We start from the raw sequence: 22,767 nt of genomic DNA on the forward strand, positions 1-22,767 counted from the left end.
ACAACTTGTGGCAGGTGGCATGGCAGGTGACGTGGAAAGTGGACAATCCACATCTTGTGGCAAGTGACGTGGCAGGTGATGTGGCAAGTGACGTGGCAAGTAGACAATCCACAACTTGTGGCAGGTGATGTGGCAAGTGACGTGGCAGGTGATGTGGCAAGTCACGTGGCAAGTGGACAATCCACAACTTATGGCAGGTGATGTGGCTGGTGACGTGGCAAGTGGACAATCCACAGCTTGTGGCAGGTGATGTGGCAAGTGATGTGGCAAGTGGACAATCCACTTGTGGCAGGTGACGTGGCAGGGGACGTGGCAAGGGACGTGGCAAGTGGACAATCCACAACTTGTGGCAGGTGACGTGGAAAGTGATGTGGCAAGTGGACAATCCACAACTTGTGGCAGGTGATGTGGCTGGTGACGTGGCAAGTGGACAATCCACATCTTGTGGCAGGTGACGTGGAAAGTGGTGTGGCAGGTGGACAATCCACAACTTGTGGCAGGTGATGTGGCTGGTGACGTGGCAAGTGGACAATCCACAACTTGTGGCATGGCAGGTGACGTGGAAAGTGGACAATCCACATCTTGTGGCAAGTGACGTGGCAGGTGATGTGGCAAGTGACGTGGCAAGTAGACAATCCACAACTTGTGGCAGGTGATGTGGCAAGTGACGTGGCAGGTGACGTGGCAGGTGATGTGGCAAGTGACGTGGCAAGTGGACAATCCACAACTTGTGGCAGGTGATGTGGCTGGTGACGTGGCAAGTGGACAATCCACAGCTTGTGGCAGGTGGCATGGCAGATGACGTGGAAAGTGGACAATCCACATCTCGTGGCAAGTGACGTGGCAAGTGGACAATCCACAACTTGTGGCAGGTGACGTGGCAGGTGATGTGGCAAGTGATGTGGCAGGTGATGTGACAAGTGGACAATCCATATCTTGTGGCAAGTGACGTGGCAGCTGACGTGGCAAGTGACGTGGCAAGTGGACAATCCACAGCTTGTGGCAAGTGACATGGCAGGTGGCAAGTGATGTGGCAAGTGGACAATCCACAACTTGTGACAGGTGACGTGGCAAGTGATGTGGCAGGTGATGTGGCAAGTCACGTGGCAAGTGGAAATCCACAACTTGTGGCAGGTGATGTGGCTGGTGACGTGGCAAGTGGACAATCCACAGCTTGTGGCAGGTGATGTGGCAAGTGATGTGGCAAGTGGACAATCCACTTGTGGCAGGTGACGTGGCAGGTGATGTGGCAAGTGGACAATCCCCAACTTGTGGCAAGTGACGTGGCAAGTGGACAATCCAAAACTTGTGGCAGGTGACGTGGCAAGTGACGTGGCAGGTGATGTGGCAAGTCACGTGGCAAGTGGACAATCCACAACTTGTGGCAAGTGACGTGGCAAGTGATGTGGCAAGTGGACAATCCAAAACTTGTGGCAGGTGACGTGGCAAGTGACGTGGCAGGTGATGTGGCAAGTCACGTGGCAAGTGGACAATCCACAACTTGTGGCAGATGACGTGGCAGTTGGACAATCCACAACTTGTGGCAGGTGATGTGGCAAGTGACGTGGCAGGTGATGTGGCAAATCACGTGGCAAGTGGACAATCCACAACTTGTGGCAGGTGACGTGGCAGTTGGACAATCCACAACTTGTGGCAGGTGATGTGGCAAGTGACGTGGCAGGTGATGTGGCAAGTCACGTGGCAAGTGGACAATCCACAACTTGTGGCAGGTGATGTGGCTGGTGACGTGACAAGTGGACAATCCACAGCTTGTGGCAGGTGGCATGGCAGATGACGTGGAAAGTGGACAATCCACATCTCGTGGCAAGTGACGTGGCAGGTGATGTGGCAAGTGACGTGGCAAGTGGACAATCCACAACTTGTGGCAGGTGACGTGGCAGGTGATGTGGCAAGTGGACAATCCCCAACTTGTGGCAAGTGACGTGGCAAGTGACGTGGCAAGTGGACAATCCACAACTTGTGGCAAGTGACGTGGCAAGTGGACAATCCAAAACTTGTGGCAGGTGACGTGGCAAGTGACGTGGCAGGTGATGTGGCAAGTCACGTGGCAAGTGGACAATCCACAACTTGTGGCAGGTGCCATGGCAAGTGACACGCTAAATACAAGTACACTGCAGCTCTCACAGCTGCTGCTACTCACTCTGGTCTCACAAAATTGCTGAAATAGTTAATAATACTGTTTTTTTGAGCTGGGGAGGGTCTATGATGTTAGCTTAACTAAACGCAAACGCGGTAAAACGCGGTAAAACGCCGCTAAATCGCGGTAAAAATCGCGGCAAAACGCGCGTTTCTAAACGCCGGTTTCAACATGTGTCCAGCAGCGTTTGCATCTGCGTCTCGTGTGCATGAAGCCTAAGGGTCCCCCTCGTATTTACAGTTTTTTCATCCTTAATTCTGGTGGCTGGTGGTATTTTCTCCCCCCCCCCGGTTGGTGGCGGCAACCCCCCGAGAGGACAGCCAAGACATCACTTACCCCATCTATGAAGCGGACAGGCAGCATGTCCGGCAGCTTTCTTCCTCCACCTGTGGTGTGGATCATGGTGCCTTCTCATTTTCACCCCCCTCCTCCTAGGCGTCCAATAGGATCGCCTGACCTTTCAGCCAATCGGGAAACTGGTATCAGACCCGCGCTTCCTGACTGGCAGAGAGGCGATTCAGTGTTAGAAAAGCGAATTAATATCTGCTTTTCTAACACTCCTGGGTGGGCTCGAGCGCAGTGCTCTGCGCTCCAAGTACACCCTATTTTGAAGCCTATTAGAGCCTATGGCTCTTATCAGGTGCTTCAAAAAAAAAAAAAAATACTACCGCCGTTATAATTCATGCGCCCGGTTTCCAGAAAGGGACCGGACACGTGAAGAAAGGGTGGCCATGGACAGATTCATGCTATGCATGAATCTATCCATTAACCACATAGGGGGTGCCCCTGTTGGTATTCATTATTTTCTTATTTAGTCGTGATATATTTTGTGTAAGAACTCATGCCCAAGTATCTGTATCTATTTGTAGTATCTGTTACTTGGCGAGAGTGAACACTCTGCTATTGTATCATTATTAGATTGTATGATTGAATGTAATTTAAATTAAGACCTTTTCTGAATTTAAAAAAAAAAAAAATTATGATTATGTAGGGGGTAAAATCTTCTGTGACTGTTACAAATACAATCACAAGAAAAACCACTATTGATGCCATTATCAACTGTAACATCTAAGACAAATTTCTTTAAAATCTGATAAATCGTCTGAACCTAGATTTTCACATTCCTGGAAAAACTTTTATGGCTTTTTCATTCCCCCTTCAAATATTAGAAGGTAGAAGAATATTCAGTACCAAAATAGACTTAGCCTGTGATTTCAATACACCATTACACTTGCCTTATGAAAAGCTTGTAATGGGCCCTAAAATTTGTACTGTTCATACCTCAGTAAACGCACTGACAGCTTAGTACCGCACGTTCACTCATCCTTTCTGTTACATTTCACACATCACAGTCATTACTGCCTTTATGAAGCAGTAATTTCGCTTACCAGTTCCACTTTTTCATGAGCTCCATGAAGTTGTTTCGTTAGCTGCTGAAGCTTTGCTATCTCTTCCTAAAAAACATAAAGTAAAATGGATGTGAGCATAAAGTTGCCTTCTTGCTGCAAGATAACAGAGAGACTATTAAGAAAAATAGAACATACAGAACTCTTCAACCTGAAATACAAGTTAACATTTACATGAAAAAAAAAAACGAATTTACACCAGGAGGTGCGTCTCAGAGGGCACGCCTTTTTGTGCGTTTATGTTTTAAAGTAGCCCGTAAATTTGAATGGGCTGCCCTATGTGCGTGCAACACATAAAAATAATGCTGGCATGTCTTTAACCACTTTCAGACCGGACCAAATTTGCTGGTCAAAGACCAGACCACTTTTTGCGATTCGGCACTGCGTCGCTTTAACTGACAATTGCGCGGTCGTGCGACGTGGCTCCCAAACAAAATTGACGTCCTTTTTTTCCCACAAATAGAGCTTTCTTTTGGTGGTATTTGATCACCCCTGCGGTTTTTATTTTTTGCGCTATAAACAAATATAGAGCGACAATTTTGAAAAAAACGCATTATTTTTTACTTTTTGCTATAATAAATATCCCCCAAAAATATATAAAAAAACATTTTTTTCCCTCAGTTTAGGCCGATACGTATTCTTCTATATATTTTTGGTAAAAAAAAATCGCAATAAGCGATTATTGATTGGTTTGTGCAAAAGTTATAGCGTTTACAAAATAGGGATAGTTTTATAGCATTTTTATTAATAATTTTTTATTATTTTTTTTTTACTAGTAATGGCGGCGATCAGCGATTTTTATTGTGACTGCGACATTGTGGGGGACCCATCGGACATTTTTGACACATTTTTGGGACCATTGTCATTTATACAATAATCACTGCTATATAAATGCAGTGATTCCTGTGTAAATGACACTGCCAGTGAAGGGGTTAACCAGTGGGTGGCAGTGTAGGGGTTAAGTGTTCCTAGGGGTGTGTTACTAGTGGTGGGGGGTTTGGGCTTTCATTTAGTGAACACTGATCTCTGCTCCAATCACATGGAGCAGAGATCAGCGTCACTAGTTGCTAGGCAGAATGGAGAAATGTTGCACTTTACAGCGGCATTTCTTCATTCGGCCGCTCCGTGAGACGATTGCGGGGATGCCCGCGGCGATCGAGTCCGCGGGTCCCGCGACCGGACTCACGGAGGTCCCGACCAGCGTGGGAGCGCACCACCGGCGGCGCGCTCCCAATGGCAGGGCGGCAAATTTAAAGGGACGTACATGTACACCCATTTGCCTGCCCGTGCCATTCTGTCGACGTACATCGTCATGCGCTGGTCGGCAAGTGGTTAAAAATTTTGCAGCAATGGGTTTCGGTGGGTGTAAACACACGCACATTTTACAGTTGCATGGGTATTCCTTCACTGCAAATGGTGCGAACAAGCCTTTATATCAATGATAGAAAAAAAAGTGTATATGTGTATATAATATGTCAAAGTTCTCAAGTTGGTAAAAAAACTTTATTTGTATTTAGCAGAATGCCAAGAGTAGTGTATTGTTCAGTGTAATCAGTTTATTTAAAGAGCAAAACCAGTCAAAAATATTTTTTTTCCTATTAATAGTATGCCAAATATCTTTATCTTTAATATTAATAATTTTCTGGCTAGCTGATTGCCAAGCTTAGAAAGTCTCATCGAAGCTAGACAATCAGCTTCTTCCATTTCTTCATGACAACCCTATCTCCCTTTATCAGAATTTGCCAAGCTGTCTTTTACTTCCTGAAAAGGTTGTCAGTCGTTTTTAGACAGACATGCCTAGACCTGCCCAGCCCCACCCCATCCCCCCTTCACAGAACCTGATCCCCTCCTGTCTTCATTGCCTTGTTTTGGCTAGAAGCTTCTGCTGAGAGAGAGGGAGAGAGAGGGCGGGGAGGTCAGGCTTTAGAAGTATGTTATGTTTGTTAGAAACTATAATACAACAACAACACAACATGCTGCAGATTTTCTACAGTGTAACACGTAGTTGTTTCTGCATGGCACTGTGTGTATGGTGTGGCACTGTGATGGGCACGGCGTGCATGGTGTGGCACTGGGAGCATGGTGTAGCACACACCCAGCTTCTGTGAATGGCGGAGGGAACTGGGGAAGAAATATGAAAGAAATGGAGTAAAAGGGAACATTTTTGAAAGTTTGGAAGGATACAGATTGATTTCTATTGCTCATTACATGTGAGTAATGAGTTCAAGGCTCTGTTTCCACTAGTGTGACTTGTCATGTGACTTTGGACACAAAGTCACATGACAAGTCACAGCCCATTGATTTCAATGGCAAACGCTCCCATCTATGCAACTTTAAAAAGGTGCCTGCACTACTTTGCTGCAACTTTGATCCAAAGAGCGTAAAGTTGGATCAAAGCTGCACTCAAAGTTGCTCTATAAATTGCACAGCTTGGAGTCGCACTAGTGGAAATGTAGCCTAAGGATAGAGTGCGACCTTGGAGTTTTGATCCAGCTTTACACTCTCTCAAAGTCGCATCAAAAGTTGCATTAAAGTAGTGCAGGTACCTTCTCGTGTGCTAATCTTCACTCAAAGCCCAGCACCTCCCAGCCCCCCCGGATCATAGTTTCAGAGTTAGTAAGGTTGAATAAAGACACAAGTCCATCCAGTTCAACCTGGGTGAGTGTCTACAATTGTCCTTATCCCTGTACATTGCACACTCACATCGGTCCCTACCCTCAAGGAGCCCACAATCCAAGGTCCTCATTCATATACTAGGGCCAATTTTTGGACCCAAGCCAATCAGCCTACCTGCATGTCTTTGGAGTGTTGGAGGAAACCAGAGTACCCGGAGGAAACCCACGCAGGCACAGGGAGAACATGCAAACTCCAGGCAGGTAGTGTCGTGGTTGGGATTCGAACCAGCGACCCTTTTTACTGCTAGGTGAGAGTGCTAACCGCTGTGGATGGGTCCCTGCTGTGTCCTGTGTGCATGGATCCCCCCGTGTCCTGTGTGGATGGGTCCCCCCCTGTGTCCTGTGTGGATGGGTCCCCCCCTGTGTCCTGTGTGGTTGGGTCCCCTTGTGTCCTGTGTGAATGGGTCCCCCCCCTGTGTCCTGTGTGAATGGGTCCCCCCCTGTGTCCTGTGTGAATGGGTCCCCCCCTGTGTCCTGTGTGAATGGGTCCCCCCCTGTGTCCTGTGTGAATGGGTCCCCCCCTGTGTCCTGTGTGAATGGGTCCCCCCCTGTGTCCTGTGTGAATGGGTCCCCCCCTGTGTCCTGTGTGGATGGGTCCCCCCCCTGTGTCCTGTGTGGATGGGTCCCCCCCCTGTGTCCTGTGTGGATGGGTCCCCCCCCTGTGTCCTGTGTGGATGGGTCCCCCCCTTTGTCCTGTGTGGATGGGTCCCCCCCTTTGTCCTGTGTGGATGGGTCCCCCCCTTTGTCCTGTGTGGATGGGTCCCCCCCTTTGTCCTGTGTGGATGGGTCCCCCCCTTTGTCCTGTGTGGATGGGTCCCCCCCCTTTGTCCTGTGTGGATGGGTCCCCCCCCTTTGTCCTGTGTGGATGGGTCCCCCTGTGTCCTGTGTGGATGGCTCTTTTTTATTTCTTAATTTTCTCATGAATTAGGATGTACAATGCATCCTTACTGATGAGAGAAAACTGGGCAGGAACCTATAATCAGCTCCTCCCATCCTGTATACGCCCACTGGCTACACAGGAACAGTGTCCCTCCCTGGAAGCGATGTCACTAGATTTCTGTAACCCACTGGCTGATTTTAGACTCAGACGGAAGTAGAATTGAAGTCATGTGACGGCACTGGATACTGCAAAATAAAGGGAGAAAAACTGATTTTTTCATTTTGAGGCATAAGGCTGAACTTTTCACATTAATGATTGGAGGGGAGAATATAAGTGTTAGGGTGGACTTCCACTTTAACCATTTTAATTCTCACACCTGTACGCCCCATCTGGACCCTTTATGCTATGGGTCTGATTATTTGGCATTAACTGTGTCATTACTTAAAGTGACATTAAACCATGGTTTTAAAAAAAATGTATTTAATAAATGTATTCTTAACTCAGAAATGTAACTTCTATTGCTCTCAGCCTTGTCCATATCCTCAAACCCCCCCCCCCCCTTTTTTTTTTTTGCTGTTGTGATCCAGCTTTCTGTTAGAAGGTGGCTATGTTGGCTCTCTATGGTCCCGCATAGCCACCCTCTCCCACTTCTGAGATTGACCAAGCACTATAGACTATGGGATTTGTAATGTAAATACAACAGTGCACATGACTGCAACTAAAGTGCACTGCTTGTTTGAAAATAAAACAGGAGTGGGGGCAAAAAGGAGAGGCACAGAAGCTCACAGAGCATTACAAGGAGGCAGTAAGACTTGATATAATAAAAAATAGATTACAGGGCCATTGCATGCCTGCCTGATTGCTTCCAAACACTCCCGGAGTGAGGAGGAAGCCAAGTGGATATGTGTCCTCTCTTCTCCCCTTCTCCTTGCTGACCTGGATGCAACGAGTAAAACGTCACTACTGGGTCCCTGCGTCAGTGTACTGGCTGGGGAAGAATCTAATGCAGTGCAACCTGCACTGCATTCGATTTACTGGAGGACAGGTGAGACATCAGCGTCCTTCAATACCGGACACTTTTACCCCCTTTTCTGCCCAGGTCAATTTGCAGCTTTCATCGCTGTCACACTTTGAATAACAATTACTCAGTCACGCAACACTGTATCCAAATTCAATTTTTAGCATTTTTTGAAACAGATCAGAGCTTTCTTTTAGTGAAAAACAAAAACATTTTTCTTTGTTTTGGTTATAAAATTTAGCAAATAGTGTTTCTTCATAAATTTAGGCCAAAATATATTCTGCTACATTTTATATAAAATCAGTATATATTATTTAGTCTGAAAGTTATAGATTCTGCAAACTATGGTGTACATATTTGAAAATTGATCCTTCTTGATGTACTGACTGCCTATTTTTTTCTATTGGCTGAACTAGAGGGACCTGTGACCGACTAACTACGTAACCATATGAAGTAGGCTGCATTCCTCCTCCATTATCACTTTCTGACATGATATAATGGTTGAAGCTTTAATAAAGAGCATCATCACTCAGCAGTGCCACGGGCACAAGGATCTGTAAATACAGTCCAATTCATATCAAAAATGATCAGAAGATTCAGAAATATACGCAACTGAAGTTATAAGCTAATCTAGAGGTCTGCTGCCCTTGTGCTTCCCATCACATTACAGTAATAACAAGGCGGACTCAAATGAAATAATATGGCAAAGAATACAAATGGGGTTTCAATAATCCTCAGTTCTAAAAGGCTTCTAAAAAGGGTATTATGAACATGTGTAAACTGTTTTCATAGGATATATGGTCTTTCAAACTGCAAAAAAGGAGTAGCATGCAACTTTCAATAACCCATAGAATCAGGAAATGATTTGCTTATATACAGTGCTGAAACTGGCCTAACTATTGTTTGCTATAAGTTACTGCACATCACTGCTCTTTTCACAATATATTGAAATAAAGGCTAAATACTTTTAACTATGATCTATTCATTTTTTCACCAAGCGCACTGCACATAAACAAAACTAAGCAAGATATATTTGAGGCTTTGAAAGCTAAGGGAAAATTGCTTCATTATGAATGTTCGATCTGCACATTAGGTGATAATTTTGTCACAGTGATAAAAACTCCAACTACCACATTTCCAGAATATACTTTTTATTGATTACACTGTTTCAGTTTGTGTGCTGCTTATGCAGGATAATTAAATAATACATTAAAGAGCAGCCTAATTATTACTCAGTCTTTCGCAATAATTTGATAAAGGCAAAAACATTTGTAAACACATTGATATTCACTAACTTGCTTTACTGAACTTCTTCATGCAGTCCAGTTAATAAAAGTAAATCTTACTATTCCAAATAATATACCTTAGTGTTCTCCAATTCCCAGATATCGACTTCTCAGACGCATTCTGCCATTTTCTAGCATTTACGGGATTCAGGTATGCCATGTCTGCCAGAGGATGCTATTCATGAACTAGAGCAACCCATTTCTAGGGAAGAATTCAATCTTGACCACAAAAATAGGAAATTCAGGAAACCCTCACACCCAGATGTGACGTTGTCCTTATATAAATAGTTTCTTGTTTAAATATTTTATTGACAGGGTATAAAGATGACGTATGTGGGGTATGAATAGGTACAATTTAGCCCTCAGACAAGGGAGTCAGAACCATATAGACAAAGATGCAAAAGGTAGATGGCTGGGTCGCAGCCCGCAAAGATGTGTAAGGAAAAATAGTGATACAACATTTAAGTGCATAATAATTGCATAGTCTCATGGTACCTGAGGTTAAGGGATTTTGCAGATGCCCACTGAGTTTAAGGAAGAAAAAACCCACAGAGAGGTGATATCTGTGTGTGTGATAACATGAAACTCAGTATGCGAAGGGCATCAAACAATATATGGAGGAAAGTGAGGGAGTTGGTGAACCAAGGGGTAGAGGAGGTTGGCGGTGAGAGGGGATATTATGCATATTTTAATGTTCTGACTCCTGGAGCATCAGAAGTAGTTGGGATCAGAACAGATCGCCTTTCTTGGAATGGGTTATCGCGGATTGAGGGAACCAGTAGGTAAGAGATCCAACAGGTGAAAAGAGAAACATGATTTGGAAGCTAGATGGAAAGAGGGGGAGAGGGAAAAAAAATATATGTCTGAAATGTCAGGTGACGAGACGTTAAACATGAACTATAGAAATACCGGGGGAAGGTCGGAGGGGAGAGGAGGGTCCCATGGGGGGGGGGGGGGGGGGGGTTGGGGTTAGGATGAGATTAAAGATCCATATCAGAGCGGCTCTGAGGTTATGTTTTTGGGGAGCTCAAGGGGACAATAGAGATTTGTCAAAATCCGAGGGGAGGAAGTGATCTATCCACGGCTGCCACAAGCATTTGTATTTTGGGATTCTGTCAAAAAAAAATGCTTCTATTTTGGCATGGATCATGGCTCTAGTGATTCTGTTTTTGGTCTCAATAGTGTTAAGACATGGAGTTTTCCAGGCCTTGGCGATCATTTGCTTCACTGCAGTGGTAACCTGCAGGAGAAGTTAAAATTGTAGGCGAGTCACTTCCAGGGATTTTTTGTTGGGCAGGGCCGTTGCTGAGTTCAGGTCTAGTGAGCTGTTAAACAGCGTGGAGAGTATATGGAAAGTTTCAGTCCAAAATGTTTTTACCAAGAGACACGTCCACCAGATGTGGCGATGGGTGCCTGCCTCTGTGCAGCCACGAAAGCAGTGGGGGGAAGTATGCGTTGAAGTATTTGGGAATCTGGGCAGGGATAAGGTACCAGTACATGAGGACTTTATAGTTCATCGCTACAATGTTTTGAGAGGTAGCTTTGATGGGCTCCCATATATCCGACCAGTCTTTGACGTCTAGTTGGAGTCCCAAATCTCTATCCTATTTAGTTACATAATGAAGTTAAGTATGGGGTGGGGGGTCTAGTAGGTGAGCATAGATGTCGGAAATGAGACTGCGGGCATGTGGATATTTGTTACATGTGCGCTCAAATGTTGACATTGCTGGCAAGGACATCTCTGCGGAGGCAGGGAGTAAAGAAGTGTTTAATTTGGAGATAACAGAAAATTTCCAGGTTCAGGATGCCACGAGTTTCGCATAGGGATGGAAATGGTTTAAAATGTATCAGGTGTGGTAAACTTGTATGCTCGAATAAGGTTGGAAGATGACCATCTATTAAATGACGTTGGGGAAATACAGAAATACAGAAATACAAAAATAGAAAGCCGGGTTGTGGAGGTTTAAAAGAATGGGCTAATATAAATAATTTCAAGATACTCTGGCTACTCTATTCATGACCGCTTACAACTTCATCCAACAAGACCACACGTAACCAAGAGACACTTTACAGGCACAAATACCGGTCATCCCAAAGGAGGGCAAAGAGTTACAACTGTGCCCTAGCTATAGGCCAATATCCCTTTTAAATGTTTTACCTGAATTCTGGTGACTCGATTACTACTGCACATACCCTTTCTCATTCATCCATTCTGATCAATCTGGCTTTCTTCCAGAATGAGAAACCATGCATAACACGCAACGGGCACCTAATAACATTTATATCACTCAAGAGAAAAATATTCTCACGATTCTCCTTTCCACGGAAAGCTTTTGATAAGGTAGCAAGAAGAAAATTCTGAAGGACTTAGAAATAGAACACGTTTTAAATCTTTCCGACGGAATCAATTTCTATCGGGAAAACCGTTTGTCTATATGCTGTTCTGACGGACCAAAAAACTACGCAAGGGCAGCTATTGGCAACACATTGATGTGGAATTATCATGCTTTGAGAAACTTCAGCTGTAATAGGAAGATTTTCTTTGTTTTTGGCAATACACTGGGACACTTTGTGCTTTTTGCACTGTTCTATTATTACATACAAGATGCTTTATATTTTTATTGTGCATATCTCTCTCTCTCATATATATATATATATATATATATATATATATATATATATATATATATATATATATATATATATATATATATATATATGAATTATTCACACTTTTAGAACATTATTAGAAAGGATCATTTAGTGTAAAAGTGCCACTTTAATGTTTATATGTATTGGGATACTTAAAGTGCTGCACTCTACAAGTATTGGTTTTAAAGATCAACCTTAACGCTTTGGAAGAAAAAGGGAGGCATTGGGTTTCTAGACCCTGTGAAATACCATGTGGCAGTGCATCTGACTAGATTTTTGAATTGGTACAACCAGAAGGATTGGAAACTTTGGATACTTTCAATTTCCTCTAGAAAAACAAAAAACTTACCATGGGTGTAAACTCCCCCCCCCCCCACATATGCTGCAGATAGGTTCACAGCCTCTACAGAGACACTATTATCACCAACCAAGTCCATTTTCAAAATGACCTCTATAGCCCCACACCGTAGCCAAATGCTGTCCATCTTGGGTTTATAGTGTAATAAACTCTAAATTTTGCACTCTTCTTGCAAAAGGCCATTTCAAATTGTATCATTTCACCTCCCAAAACAAACTCATGTCCGAGATGCTCCTTACACAGGTCCAAATTGGACATCATGAGAGGCATGCAGTTGGCACCCTTTTTCAGATTGCTACCAGATACTTACCATAGCTTTAGGGTGATCATTCTCTTCTAAACACTCTGCTTAAATGCTACACCAGTCAGAAATGCCTCCACTTTGACCTTAGATGATCATAACCAAGCTTTATAACTAAAGGGAAATGTGAAATACACATCACATGTTCACAGGTCAAAAAAGATTGAATACTCCTCTTCACATACAAGGCATCCTTAGCAATCATGTCAAAGATATGGATATAAAATCCTGACCTGGTGGTAAAAAAAAAACCTCAACATCACAATAAAATGAACCCCTTGATATCTTCTTTTTGCTTGAGGCACCAAAAAATGGAAGGGTCATTATTACATATTTTTGGGACTGCCCGTTGCGGAACAATTTTTGGTCTGGGGTCAAAAACCTGACCTAGGGGTCTCTCTCCATCTAGGGGTAGATAACTCAGCTACTTTACTTATTGCATGATACGCCACATTCATTTAAGAGATACACATATTCTCTTTTCAACAATCTCTTGAAAGCTGAAAAGGCTTGTATTCTGCTTGTGGAGAAAATAGACCCCCTTTAGCATGGACTAATAGCATACCAAGATCTCAGATATTAAATTGGTGGAGCAACTCACAGCAGACTTGAAGGACCAATCTGACAAACATTTTCAATATCTGAATGCCTTGGATTCCATATAGAGAATCTCTGACTTCCGATACCTGGGCTCCTTAGCTGTGGGTCCGATGCCGTGAGCTCCACTCATGGAAGGGTTGAACTGCCTGTTTTTTTCTTTTCTTTCTCTCCTCCTCTTTCTGACCTCTACTTACACTCCTTCTCCTAGTCTATAATTCTGTAGCACTACCCTCTAAGGAGCCACTGAGTTTTGGGTTTCCCTATAGTCTGCACAGCCAGCCAACATTAATATTCTGACTTGCATCGAGACACGAGAGACAGTTTATAGGCTTGATTTTTAGGGTTTATTAGGGATTTCAACTTGGATAGGGTAAAAGGGGTTATGGGATGCCCAATTTGACTCAAAGAACAACAAAACAAGGACAACTTTCTTATCTGGCACACTGCAACAACAGATACTTGACTGTATTGCCTCCAAAGATAGTCTGCAAAGTAATCCTCTCCTATGAGTCTGGTATCCCCTGAGTGGATTTTTAGCAAAATCCCAACTTGTAGGAGCTCCCTGTTCCTTTAATGAAAAATATCAGCCTGCCTACGGTATTCGATCCCAAGGCAAGGGATTGGGTAGGCAATGAACTGTTTCTTGTGACTCAGAAAGCAGTCAAGCCAATGGATAAACATGAGAGCCAGGCAACTAAAATTTTCAGAATGAGAACAGCAACAACCTTTATGTTTTTCTCATGGCAGTATTCCTTTAACAGGGTAGCACAAAGAACATTAATTTAAAAAAAGTTAATTTTAAGTGGTTAAATGTAGGATTTCAGTATAAACTCATCTAGTCTTAAAAGTGTCCTTTCCGCTCTCCTAACACCTATGCAGATGAATTATTATTATTTATACTTGCCAATTTTCAGCCCACTCTAGTCTGGTCACGTGATACCCTGCAGGGGAGAAGAGAGAGTGCTTGACAACAGCTGGTGAATCCTGGAGCAGCGATGTCAACTTTAGGCGACTATGGCCCATCAGTTGTTGTCACTCCCTTCCCTCTGCCACCACTGACTGACACAGGGGAGTCGGGTCACGTGTTTGGACCAGAACAGGCTTAAAATAGGTAAGTACATGCATCTTGTTTACACAGGTTAGCCAGCATAGGTGTTGGGTGGAGCATATTTGATACTAGATTAGATATATGTTGGAATTCCACTTTAAGACTGAATTCAACGCAAACAGCTAAAGTCACATAGAGCTATTAGACCAGCCAAAGGAGTTCTATTTCTGTCCATCCAGACCTGAGATTTACACATACAGTGCCTTGAAAAAATATTCATACTCCTTGAAATTTTCTGCATTTTGTCATGTTACAAACAAAATGTATTTTATTGGGATTTTATGTATTAGACCAACACAAAGTGGCACATAATGGTTGATAAATGGTTTTCCAATTTTTTTATATATAAATATCTGAAAAATGCGGTGTGTATTTGTATTAAGCCCCCATTACTCTGATACCCCTAACTAAAATCTGGTGGAACCAATTGCTCTCAGAAGTCACCTAATTAGTAAATAGAGTCCACCTGTGTGTAATTTAATCTCAGTATAAATACAGCTGTTCTGTGAAGCACTCAGAGGTTTGTTAGAGAACCTTAGTGAACAAACAGCATAATGCAGGTCAAGGAACACACCCAACAGGTCAGGGATAAAGTTGTGGAGAAGTTTAAAGCAAGGTTAGGTTATAAAAAAAATCCCGAGCTTTAAACATCTCAGGGAGCACTGTTCAATCCATAATCCAAAAAGCGATCCAGACTCACGTCTTAATCCACCCCAACAACTATGGAAGTAACAGGATACCAAGAAGAAACTTGTGCCAATTGTAAATGTTTTCCTGATGAAGCTGGAATAGTGATACAGGTTAGAGCCAAAAAGTGGCGTTTTACATTCTGTGGTTTCATTCTTATAACATGAAAGTAGTATTGCATTTAGTTTTTTTAATGAGTGAATTGTGTCTTTGTGTTGCTAACAGCTGATTAGGCATTGCTGCCGGATGCTGATATTGCTGATAAAGGTATGGGGCAGGAAGTTAGAGTGGAATAACAGAACAGTAATAAAGGTTGCTAGGAAATTCTCTTGGACTATTACTCACATACTTGACTATTCACCCTCCACAGTAATGCAAGGCTCTTCCTGGAATACTAGATGACCTTATAATATAACTGCATTTATTAACCATCTGGATGATTCTTTTTTACATAAAGCTGTGAGCTAACATATATATGCTGTACAGTTGAAGAACGAGGGGGAGGTTCATTTTCCAATAGCTGCTGCTCCTCACTTTCTGTGCTGAAATGTTTATAGCTTTGAAAACTTAAAGACAGGAAGAGCTTGGTGTGTAGTAAGAACATGTGCTGAGCTCTCTTTTGGCACACGCATGTAGTGTACTATGTACAGTCACCTGGCACAGAGCTTGGAAATGTGTGACTATTCAGCAGCAGACACAAATTTGCTACTTCACACAGAAGGAAAGGCTCTCTGTCAATGCACAGCTCTACTGTCTTACAATGCATATAGCAATAGCTCTGTAAAGCACATTATCCCATAGCAAATACTTAGAATTCACGTCTTACCTGATCCAGATAAAGCAAACTAAGAACTGACCGCCACAACCTCCTGTACTCTGTTCATGGCAGTTCGATATACACCGTTTTATCAAATATGTTTGATTGTGGTTCATTTAAAGAACTACAACACAGAATAAAAAACAGTGGCTGTACAATGCAACCACAAAAAAGATTTATTTTGTAAAATAATCCTCATATACATATCCTGTATGTCCATGTTGATGGAGGACCAGTCATGCAAAAAGTTTAACCACTTCAGCTCCGGAAGATTTACCCCCCCCCCCCCGCCAGACCAGGCCATTTTTTGCGATACGCACTGTGTTATTTTAACTGATAATTGCGCGGTCTTGCGACGGTGTATCTGTATAAAATGTATCTGCTTTTTCCGCAAATAGAACTTTCTTTTGGTGGTAATTGATCACCTTTGTATTTTCAATTTTTTTGCGCTAGGAACAAAAAAGGACTGACAATTAAAAAAACAAAACAAAAAAAATACACTATATATTTTTTACATTTTTTGCTATAAACCTAGCCAATAAAAAAAAAAAAAAAAAAATGAAAAAGTCATATTTCTTTAAAAATGTAGACCAATATGTATTCTGCTACATAATTTTGGTTAAAAAAAAAAAACCCCAATAAGCTTATATTTGTTTGCACAAAAGTTATAGCGTCTAAAAACGATGGGATATTTTTATTCATTTATTTATTTTTACTAGTAATTACTAGTTGGTGCTAATCAGCGACTTCTAGTGGGACTGTGATATTGCAGTGGAAATTCGGACACTAAAGCCCCTTTCACATTTGTGCGACTTATCCTGAGATTTGGGACTGCAAAGTCGCAAGACAAGTCGTACCCCATGATTTTCAATGAGTACCGTCATATCTGTGCGACTTCAAAGTAGTCCCGGCACTACTTTGGTCTGACTCTGATGCGACTTGAGGTCCACAGACCTCAAGATTACACAGACATTGCTTCAAGTCATGGCAAAGTCATGCAGCAAAGTCGCAGGACTTTCAGGTTGCACAAGAGTGAAAGGGGCCTTACTGACACTTTTGACACTTTTTGGGGAACAGTGACACTAATACAGTGATCAGTGCTAAAAATATGCACCGTCACTGTACTAATGACACTAACAGGGGTGGGGGATAACATCAGTGGCGATCAAAGGGTTATCTGCATGCCGTTTTAGTAGAGTTTGGGAGGTGCTTGTACTAGGGGGAAGACTTGGAACCTAGTCCCTGCTTTGCAGAGTCAAAGGATCCATGTCTTTCCTCCTGTCAGAAAGACGATCTGCCTCGTTTGCATAGGCAGACTGCCGTTCCGTGTCTCTGTAGGATGATTTGCGGGTGCTTGTGAACATAGAGTCCGCAAAACTTGCTGATCGTCTCCTGCTGCGTATAAGCAAAGCGAGAGCGAGCTGCCAGCGGCATGCATTCATTGTATGCTGCAGTCTGCTAGCTGCTGCTACCTAAGGACACAAGGATCAATGTCTGATCAACTGATCGTTGTACCACACGTACAAGTAACTTAAAATGATATTAACCACTTGAGCTCCAGAAGGTTTTACCATCTTCACAAACAGGGTATTTTTTGCTATTCAGCACTGCACTACTTTAACTGGCAATTGCACGGTTATGCAATGCAATAATGTACGTAAAAGCAATTTTCATCACTTGTTACACAAATAGAGCTTTATTTTGGTGGTATTTGATCACCACTGGGTTATTTTTTTACTGAAAATGTAAAAAACAAAAAAAAAACCCAAACAATATTTTCTGCCTTCTGTTCTAAAACATATCCAATAAAATTAAAAATGTAGGCCAAAATATATTCTGCTATTGTCTTTGATAAAAACAAAATCTCAATAAGTGTATATTAATTGGTTTGTGTGAAAGTTATAACATCTCCAATCTATGGTATATACAGTTGGGTCTATATGCTGTATATTTGGACACAGATTTCATACTGTTGGCTCTGTATGCCACCAGAATAAAATTAAAATGAAACAAACAATCAAAATGAATTTGAAGTGCAGACTTTCAGCTTTAATTCAAGGGGTTTTACATAAATATTAAGTACACATTTTAGGAACTGCAACCATTTTTATACACAGCCCCTCCATTTTCAGGGGCTCAAATGTAAGTGGAGAAAAGTATAAATATATACCGTATATACTCGAGTATAGGCCGACCCGAATATAAGCCGAGGCCCCCAATTTACCCCCAAAAAAACTGGCAAACTTATTGACTCGTGTATAAGCCGAGGGTGAGACATGCCTGTCCATCCCTGTGTGTGTGTCCGTCCATCCCTGTGTGTCCGTCCATCCCTGTGTGTCCGTCCATCCCTGTGTGTCCGTCCATCCATCCCTGTGTGTGTGTGTGTCCATCCATCCATCCATCCCTGTGTGTGTGTGTCTCCATCCATCCATCCATCCATCCCTGTGTGTGTGTGTCTCCATCCATCCATCCGTGTGTGTCTCCATCCATCCATCCATCCCTGTGTGTGTGTGTATCCATCCATCCCTGTGTGTGTGTGTGTGTCTCCATCCATCCGTGTGTGTGTGTGTGTGTGTGTGTGTCCAGCCTACCTGTGTCCCGAGCCTTTGTCCCGAGCCTCCGTCCCGTGCCTCCTTGCCTCCGTCCCGTGCCGTGCCTTGCCGCCGTGCCTTGCCTCCGTCCCGTCCCGTGCCGTGCCTTGCCTTGCCTCCGTCCCGTGCCCTCTTCGTCGGCGCCTCGGCGGCCATTGTAAAATTCAAAAGCTGCGCCGCCGCCTTCGCCTGTGATAGGCGGAACACTGAATTTCCCAGCAGCCTGTGTTCCGCCTATCACGGACATCGTATCATCCTCGTCCGTAGTACGAGGATGATACGATGTCCGTGATAGGCGGAACACAGGCTGCTGGGAAATTCAGTGTTCCGCCTATCACAGGCGAAGGCGGAGCCGGAGGCGCGGCTTTTGAATTATAGAATGGCCGCTGTCTGTCTGCTCGACACGCTGATCGAGCGGGCAGACAGCGATGACTCGAGTATAAGCCGAGGGGGGCACTTTCAGCCTCAAAAAAGAGGCTGAAAATCTCGGCTTATACTCGAGTATATACGGTAACCATAAATAAAATGTAAATTTTTAATATTTTGTTGAGAATCCTTTACTGGCAATGACTGACTGAAGTCTAGAACCCACCATGGACATTACCAAAGACTGGGTTTCCTCCTCTCTGATGCTTTGCCAGGCTCTAACTTCAGTTGTTCTTTGTGGGTCTTTCTGCCTTTAGTTTTTCCTTCAGCAAGTGAAATTGGGTTGAGATCAGGTGACTGACTCGGCCATTGCAGAATATTCCACTTCTTTTCAAAAAGCTCCCAGGTTGCATTTGCAGTGTGTTTTGGATCATTCTGTAATGTGAAGCACCATCCAATCAACTCTGCTGCATTTGGCTGACTGTATATCTCTAAACACTGTAGAATTAATCTGGCTGCTTCTGTCAAATCATCAATGAACACCAATAACTGACCCAGTGCCACTGCATGCCCATGCCATCACACTGCCTTCACCATGTTTTACAGATGACGTTTTGTGCATTGGATCATGAGCTGTTCCAAGCCTTCGCCACACTTTTTTTTATCCTGTCATTATCTTAGTTTCATCCATCCAAAGAATGTTTTTCCAAAACTGGTCTGGCTTTTTTAGATGTTTTTTGGCAAAGTCTAATCTGGCTTTGATATTATTCAGGTTTATGAATGGTTTTGCACCTTGTGGTGAACCCTCTGTATTTGCGCTCAAGAAGTCTTCTCTTAACTGTAGACTTTGACAATGATACGCCCACCTCCTGGAGAGTGCCCTTCACCTGTCTGATGTTGTGAATGGGTTTTTCTTTACCATAGATAGAATCCTGCGATCATCCACCACTGTCGTCTTCCATGGATGTCCAGGCCTTTTTATGTTGCTGAGCTCATCAGTGCGTTCTTCTTTCCTCTGAATGTACCGGACTGTTGATTTGGTCACTCCTAATGTTGCTGCTATCTATGATGGATTTATTTTCTTTTTGAAGCCTTACAATGGCCCGTTTTAATTGCATGGACAGCTACTTTGAACGCATGATGTAGGTTCACAGCAATAGATTCCAAATGCAAATACCACCCTTAGAATCAACTCCAGACCTTTTACCTGCTTAATTGATGAAGAAATAACAAAGGAGTAGCCCACACCTGGCCTTGAAACAGCTTTTGAGTCAATTGTCCAATTACTTTTGGTCCCTTGGTCCCTTGAAAAAGGGGGATGGCTATTCTTAAGAGCTGTGATTCCTAAACCCTTCCTCCGATTTGGATGTCCATACCCTCAAATTAAGCATAAGAGTATGCACTTTCAGCCCATATCCATTATATAACTATAGCTTGAATATCTTTTGGTAAATACCTGAAAAACAAAACTAAAATTGTGCCCATGTCCAAATAAAGATGGACCCAACTGTAGATTTGAAAACTGATTAATTCTGATGTACTCGTTTCTTGAGGCCCTAAAATTCCTTTTTGGAAAGTAGACAGTTGGAGGCATGTAGTAAGAGGCATGGCAAGTTTTTTGAAGTTGGAATTATTTGTTACAATTTTATTGAAAATTAAGAAATTGAATAAAAGTATTTTTCTAAATTTTATTTTCTTACATACATCATTATATGACTGATGTGGCAGTATGGGACACTGACTGGTGACAGTATGTAAAAATGTTATATATATATATATATTTTATATACAATTTTTCTTCTTAAAATTTTTAAACATTTGTTTTCATTTTGTAAAGTATCTTACAATTGTTTTTTTAAATACTTTCATCAGAGTAGTTCAGTGGCACCATAGTGACACTGTACTATTCTGGAGGGGTGATCAGGGATTTTTTTTTCTTTTTACACTTTGTTTGCTGTTACAATGAAGATCATTGTAACAGAAAAGTTTTCAACTGTCATGAATGGATTTTCAGGTCCAGCGGGTGGCTTGACTGATGATGGATCTACATTGAGGAGAGATTATTTTTGGATTTTTAATAATGGAATTGTCAAAAACTGCGGTTTGTGTTTTTTTTCTAATTAACACTTTTTTTGGTGAATGAGTAGGGGTACAATGTACCTCATACTCATCTAATGTGGGATGGGGCAATTATGGGTTATTAAAGCTATAGTATAGCATTTGAAAAGGAGAAAAGGACAGAGCCAGTTTCTAGGATCAAAGTGACACCTAGAATCTGCTAAAAGTTACCAAACATAGATTGACACCTTCCTGAGGCCTCAAAGAAAACTGCTAGCCATCTTGGCTACACAGATCCGCAGGGGGCATTCTGCAAACTTTGATTAAAGGGGTTGTAAAGATAAAAAAAAATTCACCTTAATGCATTCTAAGCATTAAGGTGAAAAAACATCAGACAATGCCGCCCCCCCCCCCCCCAGCCCCCCGTTTTACTTACCTGACCCCTCAAAAGTCCTGCGCTAACACCCGACATCCTCTTCGCCGATCAGCCTGGCCGCTGATTGGTTACAGTGGATGGATTGAAAGCAGCGTAGCCATTGGCTGTCGATCACATCCAATGTGGCGCGCCAGGGAGCAGGGCTGAGCGACGGCTATGGCTGCATCACAGGAGCCACCCACAAGCACTTCTCACCATGCGAGGGAGCTCGCATGAACGCGAGAAGTCCTTGCGGGGGGGGGGGGGGGGGGGGAGAGCAGAGACAGCTGCCGAGGAACCCCAGAAGACCAGGTTTGTGGCCACTCTCTAGGAGGTAAGTATAACATGTTTGTTATTTTTTTTTTTTTAATCCTAGAGAACCACAAAAAATCGCTATATGGCGCCCGATTGCGGCAGGCAGGCAGTGATTGGTACTGTCACAATCGGACGCATGTGCTGGTATCGGAAATCCTATCCATGACCTAGCAATCAGCGCCGTTCTGGGCCAATTCAACTATGGTAATTTGAAAACACAAAACATTCTAAGAGCTGAGACAGGACCACCCCCAGGGTTGATTTTCCAAGGGCTAAAGTACAAAGTACATATTTCAATAAATTGGGTAGCCTGAGATATGGACATTGTACTTCCATGAAGCTAGTTTGAAACTGGGGAGTTCCCACATGTTCGAGTATGCTATTACAAAAAGATAGACTTCGGTAACATTTATTTAGGTTTTTATCCCTTTTTATCTTCATAGAAAATTGCCAATGTGTGTGACTTTATGTATTTTTTGTATCTTTTTTGGTAAATCCTTTTTCTTGTAGATCTCTTATGCACTGCCCACTTTCGGGATGTTAAATGATAAAATTAATAAGCGACTTCTGTGTACTAAGCTAGGACTCATATCTCTGGAGAGGTTGTTTTATTTTAGTGCCTAAGTACTCGGTCTAAGTTACGTGCCAATCGCTATGCGTGTTGGCAGATTGCATGCAGATTGTATGCTAACAGATCTGCCAGATGGAGATATGTGTGTGTGGTGGCTCAGGAGACCAGTCTGTGGACAAATTATTGGGTGGTGGCAGGCTATCGTTTATTGTGTGTCTGGTGTGTGGACAGTGGGAAGAGTGATTAACACCAGGGTTCAAGCTTGCAGGATAGCTGGAGGAACACTAGAAGTGTGTGCCAATTGATAGACTGCTCCCCAACCCTTAGAATGCACCAGATTGTATGTAAGATTTGTATCTGCCTGTGTGTGGTCAGCTAGCTGGATTGGAGAGGTGGCCAAAGGTAGTGCGGGCTGTGAAAGTACCAAAGCTAGTCTTACATGCTTAGTATAAAGTCCCCCCTTATTCCCTTAGTTCCTCATATACCCCAGTCATGGAACACATGT

The 22,767-nt window shown here is 43.0% G+C and overlaps 1 protein-coding gene across 1 annotated transcript in view; it reads right to left on the reverse strand.

Annotated features, from left to right (window-relative positions):
- SCLT1 (sodium channel and clathrin linker 1) overlaps nt 1-22,767 on the reverse strand; it is a 250,067-nt gene that overhangs the window by 128,521 nt on the left and 98,779 nt on the right. Inside the window, 1 exon segment of the mRNA XM_077476898.1 lies at nt 3,547-3,612. Within this exon segment, the coding sequence (XP_077333024.1) occupies nt 3,547-3,612 (66 nt within the window).

The sequence above is a fragment of the Lithobates pipiens genome, unplaced genomic scaffold, assembly GCF_037356315.1.
Source record: "Lithobates pipiens isolate NorthernLeopardFrog02 unplaced genomic scaffold, aLitPip1_a1.2 Scaffold_13, whole genome shotgun sequence".
NCBI classification, from domain to species: domain Eukaryota; kingdom Metazoa; phylum Chordata; class Amphibia; order Anura; family Ranidae; genus Lithobates; species Lithobates pipiens.